Source organism: Emys orbicularis, chromosome 11, assembly GCF_028017835.1.
Source record: "Emys orbicularis isolate rEmyOrb1 chromosome 11, rEmyOrb1.hap1, whole genome shotgun sequence".
Lineage (NCBI taxonomy): Eukaryota > Metazoa > Chordata > Testudines > Emydidae > Emys > Emys orbicularis.
The window spans coordinates 9908953-9927543 of record NC_088693.1 but is presented as its reverse complement, the minus strand read 5'-3'; the positions used below and the strand labels follow the sequence as shown (position 1 = coordinate 9927543).

The following is an 18591-nucleotide window of genomic DNA, read 5'->3' as shown; positions in this document are numbered from 1 at the left end:
CAGGCTGGCTTTAAAGAAAATAAACACAGCCTGTAGCATGGTATGTCTGACTCTTCTGCTAGTTTCCATAAATCAGTTATGCAGCTTCAGCAGGATTAACAAGGCATAAATACAACACACTGGTCATTCAGAAGATAATGTAATCTCTGACATTCAATCATTATAAGAACCTAACCATCCATAGCAGAACAGTCACAGTGCAGCTAATGTAGTGGTTCATTCTCAATCAACACTGACCTCTCAATACAGGAGTAACAAATGTAGAGATCAAACTTCCCGCATTAATAGCTAGATAGAAGACTGAAAAGAATTTGCTCCTTTCTTGGGCCTAAAACGAGACAAAGCAACATCAATATCATGGACAAAGCACAGCATTGGATTTGCAAACGGAACACTATCAGTGCTCTTGTTAGGAGGGCTGGGTTAATATTGACCCCTGGTGCATAAAATGCAAGCAAAAGGAAGGCAAACAAGCTTGCTTTTAGGTGATGGCCTAGGCTCACACAAATCCGTTCAAGTTACTGAAAAGCACTTCGGGTCTCTTGGCATTTTGGAGGAAAAGCTGCGGCTCTGTAGCTGTCAGGAAGTTGGAGAGGGAAAGTGTTTACTTATTCGGAACAAGTAGCTTGATTCAGATTCGCTGTCACCTAATTCAATCCAATTTGGCAGCGCTTGACAGCTTGTCATTTGTTCCCACGTCCTGGCTTTTTTTTTTTTCCTAAACAGAAACAGAAACCTATGCATTTTGAGGAGCTTGTAATGACAGCACAAATGAGAGAGTGTGTGAGAGAGACTGATCTGCTGGAGAGTCTGGGAGGAGAAGCTAAGAATTACAAAACTGAGTGTTGTGATGATTTAACCAGCCCCAAACAAATAGGATCCATTAAATCTGGTGGGACAATTATGCAGGCCCAGTGAAACTGCTGTGAGGAAGAAAGGGCCTGAGGATAGGTCCCCTGGTGAGAGTCAACACTGCAATATTTGGTTATTAATAAACACAGTAAAAAGAATTCTATCAAATCATTCTTCTTTCCAGTCACTTAGGGCAACACACCCTCTGTGTGATTCATGCTTTAGCCATGGTAAGGATCAAGTATTTCCATGTTAATTTTGATCCGCTTAGTAGGGGGAACCTGCTGCCAAGAGTGGTCCCTCCTCACACTTGCTGGCCATGCTAGCTTTTGCCATATGTTCAAAGGGATGCACAGGGGGTATAGTGGTGGGGTCAGCCAACAGAAGTCACATTTGCCCTGTGTGCGTGTGTGTAACCCCTCTCCCCGTCCCACACCGGACACACGGGAGACAAATAGGATTTCCTCTATCTCTCATTCCCCACCCCAGGCAGAGCTATACACACACTTAAAAGGTATGTATTTCTGCCTCTATAAAAGTCAAACCATGATTCACATGTTGGGCCCAATTAAGATGCTGAGTGCCTTCTTCTGAGATGATGAACACCTCACCTCAGAGGGTCAGATCCCTCCATACATCAGGGTTCTGTAGATGCTTCAGGTTGACTCAGAGCATGGATCAAAAGCTCATCTAGATGCTAATCAAAAAGTGGTACTGGAACCCTCTGGATTGTTCACCGTGTAACTGGAAAGATCTCTGGGCACTGGAGCTGGTGGAATTATGCGGGGAAAGTTGACAGTTTTCTCCAAGGTCTTCACAAATGAAGTTGTTCAGTGTGTGTGCGACCAGCTCTCTTCAATACAAAACAGAGGGCGAAGATGTGCACAGAGGGGGAAATTTTCCCAAGTGTCTATGTCATTTGGCTCTTAATGGGGTCTATGCCACTTAGACACTTTGGAAAAGTCAGTTAAGGGCCAGGACATCCAGAAAGGCACAATTTGAACTAACTGGTCAATGCAAGACACTAACATTTTCCTTTATGAGAAATACTCCTAAACTGTAGTGTCTAGGAGGCTTTCCCCCCCACCTCCCCAGACACAGCAATGTGATCTACAAAGCACAGCAAAGAATGTACATAGGGAGCTAGGTTATACTAGTGAAAGGGTGGATGGCCTTCTGATTCAGCACTGGCAGATCTAGCTGGCTCAAGAAGGGACTATCTGTGTGGCCTGGTGCAAGTCACTCAGGGCTTGATCCTCCACTATGTACTGAGGCCAAAATCCTCAAAAGTATTTAGGCACTTAACTGCCATGGGAGTTAGGCAGCTAAATATAGTGAAAGATATGGGCCTGAGTTCCCAACAGACAGATGGCTGCAGCCCCTTGATTCTCAACTATCTGGCCTCAATGTAACAAAGTTAAAGGGGGGCAGCTTCAATTCAAGCCCTTGGGAGAAGGTCCCTCAGGGATCTCTGCCAATGGAGAAAGAGCTGTAGTGCAGCCTTGCTTTGCCTCACCCCTTCTCCATCTCAAACATCCCACCCCGTCCTTGGTCCCCAGCTGCAGCAGAAAACTGCTGTGGTTCTGCTGTAGGAGGTGGGGGTGGGACAGGACTGGGGGAGCTCACACAGGGAGTTCCTTACACACTCATGCAAAGTGGGTGCTTGGGGGACACAGGGAACAGTCAGGGTGGTACCAGGGGATCTGCTGCTATGTGGCTTCACCAACCACTTCTACCCTCAGAGGAGTCATGGAGGCTACTGCAGTCTGTGCGGGGAAGGTGCTTTGGTCTCTGGTCTCTGCAGTGAAGTGAAGAAAGTGAAGAACCCAACTGCTTGGACTGTTCACTGATCTCCTGGATTTGGCCCCTACAGAAGGTTTAGGCCTTGTCAGTGCCAGCCAATCTAGCCTGCATATTGTTAGTGAATAGTTTATCTAGGATTAAGGACCAATGAACCTTTATTCAGATAATAACTGTCCTCGTAGTTCACTTCTTTGGTTAATGGTAAACAGTGCCGGGTCTATTAAGTCCATATCTCTATTTTTATCTCTAGCTATCTATTTCAGTTAGCTAATAATCTTCAGTGCTAGTCTATATAGTTAAAATATTACACTTTTCTAGTCACCCTACCCCTGTGAGGTATTATTTATAGTTACAAGGGGCTGAGGGACCTAGCACTGATCCACCCCAATAGCAGGCAACACTTTTACAACCGGATAAAGATGGGGTGGAAGATTACTTCTCTGCTCACTTCAGTTCTAAGTTCTCAGACCACACCTCTAACCCTTGGTATTTGAATGCCACTGCATTTTTCATTTGCTTAGCAGGATTCAAATCCATGACCTTTGACATCATAAAACTGCTGAGCCATAGAGCCCTCTGGATGAGAAAGTTTTAGTCTGGTCTCCTCTTTCACTCACTCGGGCTCTGCTGGTTTTGAACACAAAATATTGCATTGAATAAACTGGTGCCACAGGTAAATTAAGAGCATTGGTGGCAATGACCGTTTAGGCTTTGAAAGAGGAGCGAAGAGCAATTTTAACAAATACAAATAACACTCACCTTATTGTGGGCTTTCTGAGAGAGAACCTCTGTGAAATTAGTAAGGCACTTTGAGATCCTTGGATGTTAATGAAAGGGGGTGGAATTGTGTCTTTAGATATAATAAGGTGAAATCAAATAGACTGAATAGCAGGGGGAAAAATATCTTAATGATGAGATATCGTTGATCATGCGAGAGTCACCCAAAAGAAGTGTGAAAGACCATTCGCTTGAGGCATTTAAAATGAGACTGAACAAAGCTCTAGGAAATATGTAGGCTATATAACGCTGCACAGGCAAGTGGATAAACAAAATGACCTTATGGTCTTTCCATGTGTAAATTTAACTATATATAATGTCTACTAGATTAGCAAAAAAGATTAACTAATACTTTTAATTTATATAGCACAGAAGTAGAAGTGCCTTACAAGTACCCGCAACTTAAACCCTCACAAAACCCTTGAAAACACTTAACAGATAGGTAAACTGAGGCACAGAGTGGTTCAGTATCTTGCCCAAAGACACATTTGTATCTGAAACAGGAGTAGAACGCAGGAGTCCTGGCCCCCACTTCCTTGCTCTAACCACCAGATAGGAATTGTGCTTCTTGCACATGATATTGCAAACAGATTGGTTTTTTGTAATAACATGATTATTTTACCAGCACGTTGCTATTTTTTAAAGAGAATGGTGATTTGTAAAGAATTTTGGTCACCTCATTTCACACATTTACAGATTTCAACGACTTCAAAAAATGATCTGAATGCCAGAAGTGTGAACATAAAAAATGACCTAGCAATTTTTATATTACACTCATTAGAAAAATATATCCCTCCTTGCTTTCTTAATCTTTGCAGCAGACATACGCTCATATCATGATTTGGATTAGCTAATTCTGAAAAGGTAGCATTCGTGATAATCCTGATCTCCCTAGCAACAGGAAAATAAAGAAACAAAGAAATGGTTTTCAGTATTATACGAAGCATAACACTTTGTTTGAAAGCAGCTTTGGCCCTTAATTAATATGCACAGAAGCTTTTGCATTTACACAAAATCTTGGCAATATGATTTTGTTCAGCCATATTTAGCCTGGAGCTCTGAGCCAGTGGCCCCTATCATTGTTCATGGAAGCACTGCCCAAAACATGGCAGGTCCAAGGACAATTATATTTATAAAGTTCTTTGAAGGAAACAAGTGTTCAGTATTAGGGATTAAATTCAGGCTTGGTGTAAGCAGCTGACACTCTACTGACATCAGTGCAGTTGTGCCCACAGATACCACAGAATTGAATTTGTCTCTAGATAAGAAACTTTTCAGTGTCCCCATGAGGTAATGAAAGGAAGGTTACTTATCAGAGTTGCAGGAGCACTCTGGTTATATGGTCTCTGCAGGTCCTCACCTGGATAAATAGGGATCTGCAGAGGCAGTTTTATGTATGTAGAAATATTACTATCTCCACCATTTTACATATAGAGAAACTAAATCAGTGATCTTAAGTACTTGCTGAAGGTCACAGGAGTCAGTACAGCTGGGTGGGAACCAGATTTTTTATTTTGCAGGGAATTTCATGAGTTTAAAATGTCTCCTATTCCAAAATGGGGGTGGGGGAGCTAAATTGCCCACAAAATGGAATTCGGGGGGAGGGGAACAAAACATTTCATTCCAACAAAATCGAAAGTTTTGTTCCTATTTTGACTTTTTAAATTTTATATTCTATGATATAATAGAAAACTTTTTTAAAATGAAACACAAAGTAGTTTCAAAACAGAAAAACAAAATGGAATTTGAAAATGTCAATTCTGTAAAATTGCCACAAAAAGCATTTAATTTCAAGTCAATTTGACATTAATCTGAGTCTGCCCGAACTGCTTTGATGCCTCATGGGAGTTGTAGTTTGGATGCATCACGCCCCTGTTTTCTTCTACAGGCTGGGCTCCCTGGCTGGACTACATATCCAATGACGCACTGGTCTCCCCTCCGGCTGAGCCATGTTGTTGCATCATGGGAGTCCCCTGACTGTGATGCATTATGGGAGGTGCAGTCTGGCTAGAGATCCCAGCCCACAGGGGAGAATGGGGGCATGAAGCACCTGGACTACAGTGCTCATGAGGCACTACAATAGCTAAGCTAAAATGAAACATTGCACTATTTCCAAATTGAAATTTTTCAGAACTTTCTGTTCTGTGAAAAATTTAGATATTTTGACTTTTTACCCTGATTTGGTTCCAAAACAAAAATCGACATATTGGAATTACCCACAGGATAGAAATTCTCATTTCCAATCAGCTCTAATAAACAAGGAAGCAACTGGTTGGATGGAAGACTTCAATGAAGACCTAGGATCTTCAGTCAGCAGTGCTGATGATGTGGTAGGTAGCACTCTCCTGTCTGGCTCTGTACTGAACCAGTGTTGCTAAGGATCACAAAGCCAATGAAAAAAGCTGAGGTGCTCATCCCTTGTGGTCATTAAAGAGGCAATTTCACACATATAAAGGTGACAATTTTGATGTCTTTCAACTTAGGAAATAATCTGTCTACCTAATTCTCCCCTGTGCCTCAGTTTTAATCAAATATAATATTTTTCTTTACTTACTGCCTCCAAATTATTATTTTGTGCTGCTACATGTTAGTGACAGAGTTACTGAGTTGGCTCAGAGGCAGCTGCAGTTCAGTGGTGACTGAAGCTTTACCTCTCTCAAGGCTGTTGTGAGGGCCCATTAATTAATGTTTGTGAAGTGCTTTGAGATTCAAGACGGAACGGTGAAGTACTATCATCTCTCTTTCCCAAGGCAGAGTATGCTTTCATTTGATTGTAGTTTGATCACGTCATATACCTCCCCATACATTAATACACCAGATACTGCATAGTTTAGAAAATAAAATCTTACATGTTCTTCTTCAAACTGGTCCCCACCAAAGGCAGCCACACAGGGTTTGATACCTCCCGTTCCAAGGGCAATCAAAGCCAGGCCAAGCATGGACAGAACCCTTCAAACAAGGATGAAAAACTTCAGCACCACACAACCCCTTTAGGATAAAGCGGAGCACTCTAGCTACATCTTAAACCAGATGTGTCATTTATTAATCTGCACATAGGCTGTGAGTGAAGAGCAAGCTGAGATGGGCTAGTCATAGGAACAAAAGAATTATCCCCAGCCCCATCCCAAACCATCAAAACATAAACCGAACCATTGCTTTTGGAGTGTTGGATAAATTCAATTAACTTTGTTGTTTTCTTGCATTTCTGAGTATCAACCAGGTATGAAAGTGGAAGTGCAGAGATGCATGAGAAAGTCGGTTTCTGGCCCAGCTGGAAGCAGGAAGTACCAGAGATCACGAGAGAGGGTGAACCTTTTCTTGTAAGATTTCCAGGCCAGATTTGCCAGTTTGGATCAGCATCACTTTTGGGTGCTTTCTGCACCCAAACTCCTAACCTAGTGAGATCCATCCATTGCTAACTACAATCACACAGTGGCCTCCCGAAATGCTTCCCAACTAGCATGAAAATACATGTGGTTGGACGGGCCCAGGGAACTTAGAAAGGTATCTAGTAAATCTGATGTTGTTTTGCCTGGTTGTGAACATTTTCTGAGCTGTGCCCAGCTAGCAGTTTATCAGACATGCTAAGAAGCAAGTTGGGGAACTGTTCTGGGGAGAAGACTGATTGAAGCTCTGGAGGGAGAGAAGAGAGATGCACTGAAGAACAGATAGGTTCCTTGTGGTCCTGCCAATCTGTTCTGGAAATGTGCTCGAACTGATGATTTCATGCTCCACTGACAGACATACACAAAGTTGTTTGCACTTTCCCTAAACTTCACCCACATTATTCTGCCTGAATTTTTCTTAGCAGGTCTCAAGACTGGCCATTATCTCTAATACAAGTTATCTGCTTGGTTACGATTATGAAGCTGCATAAACTGCAGGACGTATATGAATAAAAGCATCTTGTGCAAATCCCAAAGGCTGATGGCCTGACAAAGGGAAGACACTATTAGAGATGCCTATTTGGGCACTGTATAAATGAATAACCATAATAATGTATCAAAACACCAGTTCCAAGATTTACTTACACATGAACAACCTGGTTTCCCACAGTTGGTATCGCACCAACAGACTTTATCACGTGGCCAATCACATAAACAATGGAGAGGTAGATAATCGTCCTGAGAAGAAAGGAAACAGTAGCAGCTGAATACTTGTCGGGTAACTTATGACCTGCAAACAGAATGCATGTCTGCATTTCCTGATACAGTGGGATTGCTTGGCATTCACACTGGTAACTGGCCAGTCCATACCACAGGCAGCTCCCAGGCCCGTCTCTCCTGTGTCAGCATTGAAAGTGTCATAGGAAAGAGATAGGCAAATGGGTTCAGATGGTGGGCTTAAAATTAACAGAGAGGGACAGACATTGCTTTGTGCACACACAGATCTCCAGGTGGAATTAACTAACCATGTTCCAGTTCAAAATGTTGTTTTAGGTGGTTATCCAGATCATATTTAGTTGATTAACACACACAGGCATTTGCCAGCCCACCTGCCAAATGAATGCGTACTTTGGAGGGTGCATATGTAGATTGTATGCCCATACACTCCAAAGAGTTACAATGTATCTGTGTTTCAGGCAGATGTTTTTAAGAGCAGCATTGACAGATGCAGTGGTTAGGATAACACAGTGTGATGAAAGCATTCTGATGATCCCATTCTAACAGCAGCTGAGGCTCCAGAAGCAGGACCGGCTCCAGGGTTTTTGTGTCCCAAGCGGCGGGAAAATAAAAAAAAAGCCGCGATCGCGATCGGTGGCAATTTGGCGGCAGGTCCTTCCCTCCAAGAGGGACCCAGGGACCCGCCGCCGAATTGCCGCCGAAGAGCGTGACGTGCCGCCCCTTCCCCTTGGCCACCCCAAGCACCTGCTTGCTGAGCTGGTGCCTGGAGACAGCCCTGTCCAGAAGACAACTTGTGATCCAATGGTCACAGCAAAAGTTGGGAAGCAGAGCAGCCCTGAATGAGTTCAAATCCCAACTGACTCAGCTGATTCCTAGGAATGTAAGAATTGCCAGATGGGATCAGACCCCATCTAGTCCAGCAGCCTGTCTTCATCAGTGGCCAGTATCAGCTGCTTAGGCAATAACCCTGCAATAGGCAGGTGGGGCATAACCGCCCCAGGGAAAGTTTCCTCTGAACTCCTAATACTTAAGAGCTCCACTTGAGGGTTTATATCCTTCAGGTCACCGACACCCTTGTATATCAGTGAACTCAGCTGTTAAACTTGAGTAACCAAACTGCAAAATAAAACCTCCAGTGTTACTTTATTTGTTTGAATGGACAAGGGAGTTTTGGAAGCTGGATTTAAGCGTAAGGGAAGAGGATGTTGGCGGCCTATTGGGAACATGCTAGCAGGAAGGGGGATCCAAACTGGTTTTCTCTTGTTCAGACCCTTGTTTCTAGGACAGCATGAAGCGGGAAGTCCATGCTCAGTTCTGGAAAGAAGAGAGGTCTTCATGTTGTTTTTGAGAAGACAATATGATCTAGACATCAGAACACAAGACCGGGAAGCAGGACTCCTGGATCCTTATCTCCACCTCTGCCACTGACCTTGGGCAAGTCACATGTTAATCTCTAGGAGTCTTGTGGCACCTTAAAGACTAACAAATTTATTAGAGCATAAGCTTTTGTGTGCTATGACCCACTTCTTCAGATGTATGGAGTGAAAATTACAGTAGGCAGGCATAAATATACAGCACAAGAAAAGATGGGAGTTACCTTACCAAGTGGGGGATGGGGTAGGAAGTCAATGATTCAGTCAGGGTGGATGTGTCCCCTTCCCAACAGTTGACAAGAAGGTGTGAATGTCAACAGAGTAAAAATTACTTTTTGTAGTGCTAACGATGCCAATTCCATCAGGGTGGATGGCCCATACTCAACAGTTGATGGGAGATTACGTCTTGTAGTGACCCAGCCATTCCCAGACTTTATTGAGGCCTAATTTGATGGTGTTAAGTTTGCAAATGTACCTCAGATTCCTCATCTGTAAATTAGCGAAATAATGGTTGCCTACCTCAGACGGGACTTATGGGGTTTAATTTGTTAATCATTGTAAATCATTTATTGAGCCTCAGGTGGAAGAGAAATACAGAGCATTATTAAAAGTAGTGCTCCAGCATCTTCTCTCTCTTGGTTTTTATACCATGCCAACCACCGTGCTCTACAGGTACCTTGAGCCTCACGGGGTATCTTGGAATCCTGTGCCTCATCACCACAATATTTTGCCACCACAATACACACATCATGATTCCCCAAGTGTGAGTGCTGAAGCACTTCTTTTATGGCAGCCCTGAAAATGATAGGTTTCAGCAAGCATATCAGCTGTTCACTCATTATTGGAGGGGAAAAGCTGGCGGTTAGTATATTTGAACTAAAGAGGTTTCCTTCCTTACTTGAATTTTCCCAGCCATGTGTCGGCGATGAGAGCTCCAATGACAGGTGTGAAATAACACAGGCCTGAAAAGGCATGGTACATGGTGGTGGATAAGTTCTCATCCCAGTGGAGGAAATTGAGAAAATACAAAGTCAGCACGGCTTGAAAAAAAGGAAACAAACAAAACAGGTCAGATAATCCATACACACAACCAGGCAGGTGAACAAGGTGTGTTAAATCACTGGGACTAAGATCAACTGAATTGTTTGTATAAGACTATGATGCACACAATGGCATGGAAAGAATTAAAAGTCTTGGACTCGCCTTTGTGACTTTTCTTTCCCTGCCTGTCTTGCGGTCAGGTATCATTACACTTCTCATTAGATCCTTTTATACTATAGTAATAGGGCCCCTAGCTAGGATCAAATCCAGGACCTCCATATTTAATATCATGAGCCCCTCCTACCTGAGCTAAAGGAACAAGTCATCATCTTGGACACAGAAGCAGACTTATAAACTCCTTAACATAGTCCAGCTTTTAGAGGGGGACAAAGACCCACATTCTGCCAGTATGCAGTACACTCCTCCTCTGCCTGAGGACACGTGCCCTGAGCATCAGTGGTCCACAGCAGTTCAGTAGTTACATGTGGACAGTGAGGTGACATGTAATGGGCCTGTTTTCTTTTATGAGGCTGATCCTGAGTTCAGCTAGGGCTTTGACTTATACAAGGACAGGATCTGGATGTCTGTCACCTGAACGAATTCAGTAAGGGTGATATTCACTCCTTTTGGGTAAGGCTGGTATAAGGACAGCCAGGAGGTTTAAAACCACAGGGAGAGGGTAGCATGGTGGGCAGTTAGGGTGGAATAGCCATGTGGTAGATCTCCACATTATTCTGTGCAGCAACCAATGTGCAAGGTCAGTTTCAAGGGAGACCAGGGCAGGGCTACAGGATTTGTGTTTTTACAGATCCAGCTGCTTAGAAACCTACAGAGGCATGTGGAACAGAAGCAGCTGCTTCACCAGCCTATGGGCTGGAACAGAGGCTGCCAAAGATTGTGCTGCACCCTGTAAGCAAAGGTGACACGAGGAGGCAGTGTTGGGATCAGGTTAAGACTAGGGCTCATTTTGCTACCGTATCAAGGATTAAGATTTGGATTAGAATTCATTATTGTCCACAAATCTGCAAATGGTTGGTCCCATATGGCAAAGCTGTCCTGAAATCAGCTGATATTGAATGGTGGAAATCTAGCAAGACCAAGTGAATCTCTGAGACTGCAACCTCACGGGGAGATTCCAGCTATGTCAGATAGAAGCCCCTTTCCCAGTTTGGCATCTGATCTGAAACCAAACCTGTAGGTGCAAATGTGGATCCGTGGTTTCAAATCTGACCCTCCCACCCACTGAAATTGGAAGGGGTTCTGATGGGCTAGTCTGGTTTCAGGCCCCCTCTATTTGTAAGTGTATCGATGTCCAGAGTGCATAAAGGGACATATTTTTCCGCCAGCCCAATCCTAGCCTCTGATTTTACACAAGCAAGTTTTGGGTGAGCATGCCCTTGCCCACATAGTTTCCCACATTGCTCGTGTAAATGCAAAAAGTGCACACACAAACCAGAGTCTGTGGACAAAATTAGAAGCCACGGGAAAACCTGACCCAGGATGCACATCAGGTTTAAATTAGCTAAACTGATACTTTGAAGAATTCTCTCTGAGTCAATGTGCAATATAGCAATGGGCGTATATTTGAAGACAACAGACCAGGGTGAGGGGGGCCCTGACAAGCAAAGCAAAGCAGGGTTATTAGATACACCATGTACCTTTCATGCCATAGTAGGAGAAGCGCTCGCAGAACTCGTTCACCACGATGAAGGCAATGCTGAGCGGGTAGTTGGTGCCACATAGTTTCTATGGGAAACAAATAGGAACATGCTGGCTTTGTGAAAAGCATTGGTCCCAGCAACGTCTTCCCATAGGCTATGTGCAGTTGATGTCAGAGATGGGTCCAATCCAAAATCTCACAGCCAAACATCCCAAATTCCAAGGAGATCAACATCCACATCCCAGCCTTGTAGTTCTGGCACACTGGTGAAAATCAGGCACCGAGGATGGGCTGCTCCCTGCCAGCCATGGTTACTGCTGCAGTCAAGGTTCTCCTAGGTGGGTCGCCTAGGGTTGCCAACTTTCTACTCGCACAAAACTGAACACCCTTGCCCTGCCCCCTACCCCACTCCTTCTCTGAGGCCCCACCCCCTGCTCACTCCATCCCCCTTCCCTCTGTCGCTCATTCTCCCCACCCTCATTCACTTGCTCATTTTCACTGGGCTGGCTCAAGGGGTTGGGGTGCGGGAGGGGGTGAGGGCTCTGACTAGGGGTGCAGGCTCCGGGGTGGGGCCAGGGATGAAGGGTTTGGGGTGCAGGAGGGGGATCCAGGCTGGGGGATGGAGCTGAGGGGTTCGGCGTATGGGAGGGGGCTCCGGGCTGAGTCAGGGGGTTGGGGCGGGGGAGTGGAGTGCGGGCGGGGGAAGGCTTCCGCTGGGGGTGCAGACTCCAGGGTGGGGCTGGGGATGTGGGGTTTTGGAGGGTAGGATGGGGATCAGGGCTGGGGCAGGGGCGCAGGAGGGGGTCAGGGTTGCAGGCTCCGGGCAGCGCTTACCTCAAGCAGCTCCCGGATGCAGCGGCACGTCCCCCCTCTGGCTCCTATGCGGAGGCATGGCCAGGCGGCTCTGTGTGCTACCCCATCCACAGACACTGCCCCTGCAGCTCCCATTGCTCGCGGTTCCTGGCCAATGGGAGCTGCGGAGCTGGCGCTTGGGGTGGTGGGCAGCATGCGGAGCCCCCTGGCTGTCCCTATGATTAGGAGATGGACGGGGGACATGCCGCTGCTTCCGGGAGCCGCACGGGGCCACGGCAGGCAAGGAGCCTGCCTTAGCCCTGGTGCGCCGCTGACCGGACTTTTAACAGCCTGGTCAGCAGTGCTGACCGGAACCTTCAGGGTCCCTTTTCGACTGGGTGTTCCAGTCGAAAACCAGACACTCGGCAACCCTAGGGTCACCTGCCCCTCCCCCAGGCATGTTCCACCCGCTGAGGTCTGAACTTCCTTCCGCTTTTCTTTTGCTCCCTCACTCCCATGGCTACTCCTCCATCAATGAGCAGGAGTCAGGGTTCATCTGCTACTCCTGCTGCGGCTGGGATTCCCTCCAGTGAGTCCCCTTCTCTCCCCACCGCTCCTTCTGCAGTGTCCTTCTGAGCAGGACACCCACTGTCCCTCCCCACCCGGTGCTGCTTTTTCCACTGAGGATTCGTCTTAGCAGTTCCATCACTCTCGGTTGCCGTGGCTGCCCCTGGGCTGTCACAGCAGCGCTCCGCCATCTCCCACCAGGCTCTCTTGCCCCAGGCACATGGAACTGTCCCACCAGCTTTACAACGAGGGAGAAGACCAGCTCCTTCCAATTTTGCCAATCTGTATCCCCCGGCCTAATTCATCTATTCGGCACTCCCTTCCCCGGTCAATTCAGTTCTGCCCACTCACCAGTTCTGCACCCCTCTTCCCCCAGATTCTGTCTCTAGTTTACTCCGACTGTGGCTGGAGTCAGTACTTAACCTGCCTTTATCACAGAGTAACTGCCCCTCTCTCTTATTCCAAGAACAGAGCAATGTTGTGGTATCAGTAGATTTTTTTTTTAAAAAATACAATGACTGGTGTATAATTCCTCTGAGCTTGGCTGCTATTTCACTGAATCTCACCTAACCGAGGCTAGCTTTACCCTCTCAGAGTAAAAACTCAAGGGATTTCATTTAAACACAAATGAGTCTTGACAGGACCACAGAGTGTGCCTCAGTCATTCCTTCTATACGCTCTTTGTCCATGCATCGCCTGCTTAGCCTCGCTTCCTCACAACAGGGGATGTGACTCTTCAGAACACGGCCTATCCCATACCAATTAGAGACAGCCCCAGGTAGTAAGAGAGAGGGACTCTTTACACCCGGAGGCTGGGTCTACACTGCAAAGTTAGGTGGACATAAGTCACCTTGCATCGACCTCGTTGTGCACGTGTCTACACTTTAATTTTAATCCCACCAATGTAAGCACCCCATTATGGCCACGCACTAACACCAACTCCCCAAATGGCCTTGAGGATCTGGTGCTTCAATACTTGTGACAATAGTGCAGAGCTTTGCAGGTTCCAGACTACTGTCAGAGATGGCAGACAGCAAGGAGGGCTGTGTGAGCTCATGGGATTTTTTAAAAAGGCGTGAAAATGATGGGGTATGGATGACATAATGGGATGGAGAAAGTTGCATGCTGAGAACTTGCTCCCTTGCTCCCAGTTATCTCTGCATGATTCATTTCTGCACTACCATGCATTGCCAAAACTTCCCCAAAGACAGTGCAGTGGCAAATTGCACACTGGGATACCTACCCATGGTGCACCGCACTATGCAGAGACACAAGTACTCCTGGTGAGTACCCGTAGAAGCCAAGTTTCAGAGTAGCAGCCGTGTTAGTCTGTATCCGCAAAAAGAACAGGAGTACTTGTGGCACCTTAGGCCTGGTCTACACTTACCCCCCAAGTCGAAGTAAGGTACGCAAATTCAGCTACGTGAATAACGTAGCTGAATTCGACATACCTTACTTCGAATTTACCGCGGTCCACACGCGGCAGGCAGGCTCCCCCGTCGACTTTGCGGTACTCCTCTCGCCGAGCTGGAGTACCGCAGTCGACGGGGATCACTTCCTGGTTCGATTTATCGCGTCCACACCAGACGCGATAAATCGAACTCGGAACTTCGATCCGCAGCCGTCGAACTACCGCGTAAGTGTAGACTAGCCCTTAGAGACTAACAAATTTATTAGAGCATAAGCTTTCGTGGGCTACAGCCCACTTCTTCGGATGCATATAGATGTAGAAGCCAAGTAGTCATGCACGAGTGACATATTAACTGCAGTGACTTTATGCCAACATAACTTGTATCAGCCAAAGTTTGTAGTGCAGACATGGCCTGACTCGTGGGTAGGGCTCAGTGTCTGTCACTGAGGTTGTAGAAGTCATGGATTCCGTGACTTTCCTCGACTTCCGTGATTTCTGCAGTGGCCAGTGTGGCTGACCCCAGGGCCGCCCAAGCAGCTGGCTCCAGGTCCGGGGACAGCCACACCAGCCACTGCTCGGGCGGCCCCTGGCAGCAGTCCCAGGGCGGCCGGAGCAGCCGTGGTCTGCTGGCCCCTGCAGCGGTTCCCAGGCAGCCGGCTGGAGGAGCTGCGATCCACTGGCCCCAGCAGTGGTCCCCGGGCGGCCGGCTGGAGCAGCCGCAGTCTGCTGGCCCCGGCAGCTAGTGCCGATGGCCCCAGGCATCACCCCAAGATTTAGTCACAGGTATTTTTAGTAAAAATCATGGACAGGTCACGGGCTGTGAATTTTTGTTTATTGCCCGTGACCTGTCCATGACTTTTACTAAAAATAGCCCTGACTAAATCATAGCCTACTCATGGGTGGTGTTTGTGCTTTTAATTTCTTAAAGAGCCATATTATGGGGCCAAAATGACATGAGATCTGGTCTTCCCAGTAGATTTTAGCTCCTGAAAGATGGCAATACTGATCTCCTCTTTTTTCAGCCTCAAAAATGGTTCACAAAACACAAATACAGATGCCAAAATAGATATGTTTATTTAAGCACGCCCAAATATTGAGGCATTTGGGTTTATTTTAATTCCTGGAGTGACAGAATATTTTAACCTCAAATACCAGCTTAACAATACTTTTTTTTGCCAGGAATGTACAAGAGCAATGAAAGACAGTATGAGTAAACTAAAAAAGAATAAAAAATTAAACCATCAAGAATTTAACCCCATTTGTCTAAACACAAATATTTTGGTGCATCATTTCAAACAAATTTTTCATCTCTTATCTATGGGATAAAGACTTCAGCCATCATACCTGTTTCTTCAGAAACCTTCTGACCATGTGCCCAGGTTGAGCAATTGTTATTAATGTTATTTATTATTTACTCTGTAGCTATAAAGTCTGGAATACAGTTTGTAAGCAAAATCCTACACAAGGTGGCTTAATTCCTCAGATTTCTGCACTAGCACCCCTTGTTAATTAACCCCCAAATCATAAAAACTTGTAAATATTGCAAGTGTGGATGCACGCCCAGGCACACACACGTTCACACCCCAGAGTGTAATGTCTGCCTTTCTCCAACAAGTGGTTTGTTATCAAGAAAAAGCAGAGAAAGGGAAGTATGCAATTCTGTCTTTTTTTGCAAACAGAAATAAAAGTAGACTACATGAACATTTCAGCCCATCCAAAAATTTGCAAGAGATTCCTGATTTTCACAGTCCTGTGCGGCTGGCGTGCAGAAAATTAAAAAAGTTACAAATTTAGGGCCCAATTCTGCAGACGCTTATTGCCACATGTAGTGATTACTACCCACTGGAAGTCAAATTGCACTTCTCACATCAGTGATCACTAACAGAGCTGTGACTTTTTGGTTCTCTGGTCATTTGGAAAAAATTGGGGTGAAGGGTGAAATTGCTTTAGGTCAACCAGAAATAAAGTTTTTGGCAAATCAAAAAATCATTTTGGGGCTGGTTTCAGAATAGCAGCCGTGTTAGTCTGTATCCGCAAAAATAACAGGAGTACTTGTGGCACCTTTTGGGGCATGCAGTGTTTTGTTTGACTTGAAGCAAAACATTTCCTTTCGTTTTGGAGGATTTTTTCATTTTCTAATTTTTTAAAATAAAATTGAAGTAAATTTCAATGTGAAAAGTCATTGTGCATCAAAGAAATCAAAATATTTTGTTTCAAACAAAACAAACATTTCAAATGAAACAAAACATTTTGATTTTTTAGGGGGGGGGAAATCATCTTTTCTTCCAACCAAAACAATGGCAAATTCGACATGGATTTGTAAAATGTTTTGGTCACCCTGACTGCATTTTTCAGTGAAAAAAAGTTTCATCTGAAAAACTTCGCCCAGCTGTAACTACAACGCTGCGTGTAGCAATTGTCTGCAGTATCGGGTCCTTAGTTTTGGCTTCAGCATCATGATGTGGCAATGTTGTGTAGCGAGGAACCAATGAGGTGGTATCTTCCCAAGCTGATGTTGCATCAGCGTGTGGCATTATCTAGGAAGCAGGAGGAGGCAGCATAAAAACAAACACAGGCTTGACAGTTAAGAAATCCTGAGTCGTCCCAGCTCTATCACTGACTTGCTCTGTGGCCTTGGGGCAAAACTTTCAAACTTGGGTATCTAAAATTAGACAACTGAATCCATACTTAGGACCAGCTTCTGCCACACTTACTGACACTGAGTAGTAAGTAGCACTTGCCTCTGCAACTAGTCCCATTGAAATCAGTGCTGCTGCTCTTGGAGTAATGAGCTCCTCAAAGTATACAGAGGTGGAAGAATCTGTTACCTAGGTAAGGGCATGATTTGCAGAAGTGTTGAGCACTCACAGATCCCAAGGAAGTTGACTCTCGTCACCTTTGAAAATCAGGCCCCATATGAAGGTGTCTGTATATTGATTAAGGGCCCAGATCCTCAAAAGTATGTTTTAGGTGCCTAACTCCCATTGGCTCTAGAATTAAAAGCAAATATTCCCATTTACAAGCACAAAATAGCAGCCGTTTTTATGGGCCCCAGAAGTCAGGTCCAGGAAAAGCAAACTTTGGGCTCAGTGGAAGCATGACAAAATGCGTAGGTCTCAATCGCTTGACGAGAACTAGCCTGAGAGGCAGCACACATGTCAAAGCTGCATGGCGAGAAAATGATTTGCTAGATCTGCCTTTAAATCTCAGCTGAAGATTTAAACCAGAGCCTCTCACTCTGGAGAGGGAGCACTGGAATGTGCGGCAATGGCCAGTGCTAGCATCGCATCTGTTTCACTGCTCAGCAGCATCTGGAAACTGCCTCTTTAGTGGCTTTACAACAAACTGTGCAAATAAATAGGCCCACTCCGGAGCCCCTACACTCCTCCCTGCCTTCCAAATCTTCACTTCAAAGGAACCATCCTGCCAGAGAAGGAGCCTCCAGGAAAAAGGCAGGAATCAAAGCTGCATTTCCCAAAGAATCTGACAGCTCATTTTCCCCCATAAACTGCCCTTTCTTAATTTAATCCGGTTAGCAGAGGGGATTTTGTTTTGAGTTTTTCATGCTCATTCCAATCCAAGGCAAGAAGGAGTGTCTGTCTGCAGGCACAGCACAACAGGGGAAGGAACAGAGCGATCCTGCGAGGTTTGGAGTGAACAAAACAGAAAGCAAAAAAAGGAAGCCCGATGTAATACTCACCGGGGATTTTTTCTGAGAAGAGAAACCTCCTTTGGGGGGATCATCTCCTACAGGAATAAAAGTGAACAGAGTTTCCTTGGATTTGTTTTTCTGAAAAGCATTCATCTCCCTCCTCGCCTCGTCTCACACCATGCTATGTGGCTGTTGTGAGTTGACTGGAAGACTTCCAACCGCAGGGCTTGGAGTTTGATTCAGTTAAGTTAACCCTAATCAAGCCCATTTCTGCACTGGTGGGGATGATACTAGGAATGACAACAACAGAGCTGTTGTAGTAGCTCATCCTAAATCACTAACGGATTTGGGTTCTCAGCACTTTGCATTGTTTGTTTGGCACTCCCCCGGCTATCGTGCATGAACTAGCCCGACAAAGATCCGTGTGCCACAAAGATATGATCCCAAGAACAAATGCCAGATCCAAACACCCCTGGAGTCTGTGGAAGCTCAGATTTAGGAGCAAAGTTTGCATCTCAGGCCAGTCTCAGTAATAACAG

General features: G+C 45.5%; 1 protein-coding gene across 1 annotated transcript in view; it reads right to left on the bottom strand.

Moving 5' to 3' along the window:
* The window catches only part of SLC15A2 (solute carrier family 15 member 2), a 55225-nt gene extending 36993 nt beyond the window's left edge, over window positions 1–18232 (bottom strand). Inside the window, exons 1-6 of the mRNA XM_065413486.1 lie at window positions 18101–18232; window positions 11629–11716; window positions 9828–9969; window positions 7464–7556; window positions 6282–6381; window positions 238–328 (exon numbers count right to left, since the gene is read on the bottom strand). Coding sequence (XP_065269558.1) covers window positions 238–328; window positions 6282–6381; window positions 7464–7556; window positions 9828–9969; window positions 11629–11716; window positions 18101–18205 — 619 coding nt within the window. The 5' untranslated portion in view covers window positions 18206–18232. The remainder of the gene's footprint in view (window positions 1–237; window positions 329–6281; window positions 6382–7463; window positions 7557–9827; window positions 9970–11628; window positions 11717–18100) is intronic.
* Between the last annotated feature and the right edge of the window lie 359 nt (window positions 18233–18591).